We start from the raw sequence: 7,385 nt of genomic DNA, 5'->3' as shown, positions 1-7,385 counted from the left end.
AGACAGGGTGATGATGGTCTATAGTGAGACAGGGTGATGGTCTATAGTGAGACAGGGTGGTGGTCTATAGTGAGACAGGGTGGTGATGGTCTATAGTGAGACAGGGTGATGGTCTATAGTGAGACAGGGTGACGGTCTATAGTGAGACAGGGTGATGGTCTATAGTGAGACAGGGTGATGGTCTATAGTGAGACAGGGTGATGGTGGTCTATAGTGAGACAGGGTGATGGTCTATAGTGAGACAGGGTGATGGTCTATAGTGAGACAGGGTGACAGTCTATAGTGAGACAGGGTGATGGTGGTCTATAGTGAGACAGGGTGATGGTGGTCTATAGTGAGACAGGGTGGTGGTCTACAGTGAGACAGGGTGATGGTCTATAGTGAGACAGGGTGATGGTCTATAGTGAGACAGGGTGACGGTCTATAGTGAGACAGGGTGACGGTCTATAGTGAGACAGGGTGATGGTGGTCTATAGTGAGACAGGGTGATGGTCTATAGTGAGACAGGGTGATGGTCTATAGTGAGACAGGGTGACAGTCTATAGTGAGACAGGGTGATGGTCTATAGTGAGACAGGGTGACAGTCTATAGTGAGACAGGGTGATGGTGGTCTATAGTGAGACAGGGTGATGGTGGTCTATAGTGAGACAGGGTGATGGTCTATAGTGAGACAGGGTGATGGTCTATAGTGAAGCAGGGTGATGTTCTACAGTTAGACAGGGTGACGGTCGATAGTGAGACAGGGTGAGGGTGGTCTATAGTGAGACAGGGTGATGGTGGTCTATAGTGAGACAGGGTGATGGTCTATAGTGAGACAGGGTGATAGTCTATAGTGAGACAGGGTGATGGTCTATAGTGAGACAGAGTGAGGGTCTATAGTGAAGCAGGGTGATGTTCTACAGTTAGACAGGGTGACGGTCGATAGTGAGACAGGGTGATGGTCGATAGTGAGTCCTCACCATGTCTTTGATCTGAGACAGGGTGATCTGTAGTGTGACGTTCAGGGTCTTGTCCGTGTCATCTACTGGTCTCAGAGCACTGGAGTAATTCTCCATCAGGTCATTAAGCAGCTTCTGGGCATAACGACCCTGGGCACTGGTACACACTGGAGGGGGGGAGTTAGATGGGGGGTGGGATGGGGGAGAGGGAGGGGGAGGGGATTGGGGAGAAGGAGGGGGGATGAGAGGGGGGAGTGAGAGGGGGGGTGGGATGGGGGGGTGAGAGGGGGGAGAGGGGGGAGTGAGAGGGGAGGGATGGGATGGGGGAGGGGGGAGTGAAGAGAATGGGGAGATGGAGGGGGGAGAATTATTTATCTATAATACTAATTAACAACATGGTAGAGGCTCACCATTTATCTATAATACTAATTAACAACATGATAGAGGTTCACCATTTATCTATAATACTAATTAACAACATGATAGAGGTTCACCATTTTCCTATAATACTAATTAACAACATGGTAGAGATTCACCATTTATCTATAATACTAATTAACAACATGGTAGAGATTCACCATTTATCTATAATACTAATTAACAACATGGTAGAGATTCACCATTTATCTATAATACTAATTAACAACATGGTAGAGATTCACCATTTATCTATAATACTAATTAACAACATGGTAGAGATTCACCATTTATCTATAATACTAATTAACAACATGGTAGAGATTCACCATTTATCTATAATACTAATTAACAACATGGTAGAGGTCCTCTCACCATTTATCTATAATACTAATTAACAACATGGTAGAGGTCCTCTCACCATTTATCTATAATACTAATTAACAACATGGTAGAGATTCACCATTTATCTATAATACTAATTAACAACATGGTAGAGGTTCACCATTTATCTATAATACTAATTAACAACATGGTAGAGGTTCACCATTTATCTATAATACTAATTAACAACATGGTAGAGATTCACCATTTATCTATAATACTAATTAACAACATGGTAGAGATTCACCATTTATCTATAATACTAATTAACAACATGGTAGAGGTTCACCATTTATCTATAATACTAATTAACAACATGGTAGAGGTTCACCATTTATCTATAATACTAATTAACAACATGGTAGAGATTCACCATTTATCTATAATACTAATTAACAACATGGTAGAGATTCACCATTTATCTATAATACTAATTAACAACATGGTAGAGATTCACCATTTATCTATAATACTAATTAACAACATGGTAGAGATTCACCATTTATCTATAATACTAATTAACAACATGGTAGAGATTCACCATTTATCTATAATACTAATTAACAACATGGTAGAGATTCACCATTTATCTATAATACTAATTAACAACATGATAGAGATTCACCATTTATATATAATACTAATTAACAACATGGTAGAGATTCACCATTTATCTATAATACTAATTAACAACATGGTAGAGATTCACCATTTATCTATAATACTAATTAACAACATGATAGAGATTCACCATTTATCTATAATACTAATTAACAACATGGTAGAGGTTCACCATTTATCTATAATACTAATTAACAACATGGTAGAGGTTCACCATTTATCTATAATACTAATTAACAACATGGTAGAGATTCACCATTTATCTATAATACTAATTAACAACATGGTAGAGATTCACCATTTATCTATAATACTAATTAACAACATGGTAGAGGTCCTCTCACCATTTATCCAGCAGCTGATCCACACCAGTAGCACCATCGTCTTCATGTTGCCCTGCTGCCGTCCAACCAACGGATTAATTATTCAACTCGCAAATTACAGAGACGGCCTAGTTAGAATCCTCTTCTACGGAGTCCCATTGTGATCCACAGCCCAGCCACAGAACACTCTGCACAGAACACTCTGCACAGAACACTAGATAGAACACTCTAGATAGAACACTGCACAGAACACTCCAGATAGAACACTGGACAGAACACTCCAGATAGAACACTGGACAGAACACTCCAGATAGAACACTGGACAGAACACTAGATAGAACACTCTAGATAGAACACTGCACAGAACACTCCAGATAGAACACTGGACAGAACACTCCAGATAGAACACTCTGCACAGAACACTCCAGATAGAACACTCTGGATAGAACACTAGAACGTAGACATTGTGTTCTAGAGTCTTGACGCTACGCTGGTCGTTATTTTTGTGTTCCGTTGTGTCACTGTCCCCCGTGTGAGCTCCGGAACAGGAACCAGGACATCTCTCACACACACACACACACACACACACACACACACACACACACACACACACACACACACACACACACACACACACACACACACAGGAGCTGGGGATATCAGGTAGCAGAACGACACAGGGTGAAACCAGATACATGAACGACTATCTACCTGTACACACCCCAAGAAACACACACACACCCCAAGACACACACACTCTGCCTTACTGTGTTACACCACACACACCCTGAGACAGATGTCAATCAGGCAGACAACAACCCTTAGATCAGACAGGACAACACGGGTGTCAAAGATCACGACATACAGTGCATTCGGAAAGTGTTCAGACCCCAGAAGGAAGCCACTCCTCAGTTAAAAGGCACGACAGCCCTCTTGGAGTTTGCCAAAAGGCACCTAAAGGACTCTCTTAAACTCCTTTGACTGAACGCCAAGCATCACGTCTGGAGGAAACCTGGCACCATCCCTACTGTGAAGCATGGTGGTGGCGGCATCATGCTGTGGGGATGTTTTTCAGCGGCAGGGACTGGGAGACTCGTCAGCATCGAGGCAAAGATGAACGGAGCAAAGTACAGAGAGGTCCTTGATGAAAACCTGCTCCAGAGAGCTCAGGACCTCAGACTGGGGCGAAGGTTCACCTTCCAACAGGACAACAACCCTAAGCACACAGCCAAGACAATACGGTAGTGGCTTCGAGACAAGTCTCTAAATGTCCTTGAGTGGCCCGAGCCCAGACTTGAACCCGATCGAAGATCTCTGGAGAGACCTGAAAACAGCTGTGCAGCGACGCTCCCCATCCAACCTGACAGAGCTAGAGAGGATTTGCAGAGAAGAATGGGAGAAACTCCCCAAATACAGGTGTGCCAAGCTTGTAGCGCCATACCTAAGAAGACTTAAGGCTGTAATCGCTGCCAAAGATGATTCAACAAAGTACTGAGTAAAGGGTCTAAATACTTACAGTACCAGTCCAAAGTTTATACACACCTACTCATTCAAGGGTTTTTCTTTATTATTCTGCATATTAGAATAATAGTGAAGACATCAAAACTATGAAATAACACATATGGAATCATGTAGTAACCAAAAGAAAGTGTAAAACAAATCAAAATATATTTGATATTTTAAGTTCTTCAAAGTAACCACCCTTTGCCTTGATGACAGCTTTGCACACTCTTGGCATTCTCTCAACCAGCTTCACCTGCTGAATACTCAGCAGTCTTGAAGGAGTTCCCACATATGCTGAGCACTTGTTGGCTGCTTTTCCTTCACTCTGCGGTCCAACTCATCCCAAACCATCTCAATTGGGTTGAGGTCGGGTGATTGTGGAGGTCAGGTCATCTGATGCAGCAGTCCATCACTCTCCTTCTTGGTCAAATAGCCCTGACACAGCCTGGAGGTGTGTTGGGTCATTGTCCTGTTGAAAAACAAATTATAGTCCCACTAAGTGCAAACCAGATGGAATGGCGTATCCCTGCAGAATGTTGTGGTAGCCATGCTGGTTAAGTCTGCCTTGAATTCTAAATAAATCACAGACAGTATCACCAGAAAAGCACCCCCACACCATCACACCTCCTCCTCCATGCTTCACGATGGGAACCACACATGCAGAGATCATCCATTCACCTACTCTGCTTCTCACAAAGACACGGCGGTTGGAGCCAAACATCTCAGATTTGGACTCATTTCCACCGGTCTAATGTCCATTGCTTGTGTTTCTTGGCCCAAGCAAGTCTCTTCTTCTTATTGGTGTCCTTTAGTAGTGGTTTCTTTGCAGCAATTCAACCATGAAGTCTTGATTCACACAGTCTCCTCTGAACAGTTGATGTTGAGATGTGTCTGTTACTTGAACTCCGTAAAGCATTTATTTGAGGTGCAGTTAACTCTAATGAACGTATCCTCAGCAGTAAAGGTAACTCTGGGACTTCCATTCCTGAGGCGGTCCTCATGAGAACCAGTTTCATCATAGCGCTTGATGGTTTTTGCGACTGCACTTGAAGAAACTTTCAAAGTTCTTGACATTTTCTGGATTGACTGACCTTCATGTCTTAAAGTAATGATGGACTGTCATTTCTCTTTGCTTATTTGAGCTGTTCTTGCCATAATATGGACTTGGTCTTTTACCAAACAGGGCTATCTTCTGTATACCACCCCTACCTTGTCACAACACAACTGATTGGCTCAAATGCATTAAGAAGGAAAGAAATTCCACAAATGAACTTTTAACAAGGCACACCCATTAATTGGATTGCATTCCAGGTGCCTACCTCATGAAGCTGGTTGAGAGAATGCCAAGAGTGTGCAATGCTGTCATCAAGGCAAATGGTGGCTATTTGAAGAATCTCAAACATAAAATATATTTTGATTTGTTTGACACTTTTTTGGTTACTACATGATTCCATATGTGTTATTTCATAGTGTTGATGTCTTCACTATTATTCTACAATGTAGAAAATAGTAAAAAATAAAGAAAAACCCTGGAATGAGTAGGTGTGTCCAAACTTTAAACTGCTACTGTGTATATACACACTATTAAAAATGTACTGTATGTATATGATCCCACTGGTTACTGATCACGTGTTGTAGGTATTTGATCCCATTGGTTACTGATCACGTGTTGTAGTAACTGTGAGAGGGAGCTCAGGGAGAATAATAATTATCTTGGTACTTTAGACTGGTACTGATGGCCTGCAGCTGATGGTCAGTCTGAGGGAGGGAGGGAGGGAGGGAGCAGCGGTGAGGCTGTCTCTCACCTGACTCACCGTCCCTCTGCTCTCCCTCCCTCTCCTCTCCTCTCCCTCCCCTCCTTTCCTCCCTCCCCTCCTTTCCTCTCCTCTCCTCTCCCCTCCCTCCCTCCCCTCTCCTCCCCTCCCTCCTCCTCTCCCTCCCCTCTCCTCCTTTCCTCCCTCCCCTCTCCCCTCCCTCCGCTGAGAAAAGGGGGGACACCGTCTTCCAGCTGATGGTGAAACTCAAGTAGTACTGCAGGACTTCAGCCTCACGCACCAATTCATGTCGTTACTTCAATGACCAGAGAAAATGAAATATTCCTTCGATATTAAAAAAGACAAGACCGCTAATCATAACGACCCAACCTTATCGGGACACTTTTCTATACTCATTCATTGCAGCTGCGGTGCTGGTTGTAGCGGAGTAGGGAGAACGCGCAATTTATCGCTTATATAAAAGTGTTGAATAACAACTTAAACATAAACGTACTCATAAAAACGGCACCCATCTTCGCTAAGTCTCTCTCTCTAGTCGTGGTTTTAAACGTTTTTGAAATCTCGCAGTATCAACTTTTTGAGGCTTCTTTTAACAGCTGGAGGAAACTGACGCGGTGGATCTGAGCTATCTGATTGGCCAGCGGTAGACCTGTAGGTGCGTTTGATTTGCTCTCTGGGCCTGCCGGGTTGGCAGAGTTCTACCTTCAGACAGATGAAACGGTTCAACATGGGAACACTTTGCCCTCTCGGCGCTCCGGCTGCTGAATCAACTGCACCTATATAACACTATATAATACCGGAGGTAAGGAATATAATATAGAATACTGTTGGTAAGGTATAAAATACTATATAATACTGTTGGTAAGGTATATATAATACTATATAATATATAATACCGGAGGTAAGGAATATAATATAGAATACTGTTGGTAAGGTATAAAATACTATAAAATACTGTTGGTAAGGTATATATAATACTGTTGGTAAGGTATATATAATACTATATAATATATAATACTGTGTAATATATAATACCAGAGGTAAGGAATATAATATAGAATACTGTTGGTAAGGTATAAAATACTATAAAATACTGTTGGTAAGGTATATATAATACTGTTGGTAAGGTATATATAATACTATATAATATATAATACTGTGTAATATATAATACCAGAGGTAAGGAATATAATATAGAATACTGTTGGTAAGGTATAAAATACTATAAAATACTGTTGGTAAGGTATATATAATACTGTTGGTAAGGTATATATAATACTATATAATATATAATACTGTGTAATATATAATACCAGAGGTAAGGAATATAATATAGAATACTGTTGGTAAGGTATAAAATACTATAAAATACTGTTGGTAAGGTATATATAATACTGTTGGTAAGGTATATATAATACTATATA

The 7,385-nt window shown here is 41.5% G+C and overlaps 1 protein-coding gene across 1 annotated transcript in view; it reads right to left on the bottom strand.

The window, feature by feature from the left end:
• Positions 1-3,256, bottom strand: part of LOC129843296 (neuronal acetylcholine receptor subunit alpha-9-I-like) — a gene marked incomplete at its 3' end in the record, with an annotated part of 9,025 nt that extends 5,769 nt beyond the window's left edge. The window contains exons 1-2 of the mRNA XM_055911919.1: positions 2,705-3,256; positions 960-1,105 (exon numbers count right to left, since the gene is read on the bottom strand). Coding sequence (XP_055767894.1) covers positions 960-1,105; positions 2,705-2,750 — 192 coding nt within the window. The remainder of the gene's footprint in view (positions 1-959; positions 1,106-2,704) is intronic.
• Positions 3,257-7,385: the final 4,129 nt, after the last annotated feature.

This window comes from Salvelinus fontinalis, unplaced genomic scaffold, assembly GCF_029448725.1.
Source record: "Salvelinus fontinalis isolate EN_2023a unplaced genomic scaffold, ASM2944872v1 scaffold_0107, whole genome shotgun sequence".
Taxonomy (NCBI): Eukaryota; Metazoa; Chordata; class Actinopteri; order Salmoniformes; family Salmonidae; genus Salvelinus; species Salvelinus fontinalis.
This window is presented reverse-complemented; position numbering and strand designations above follow the sequence as displayed.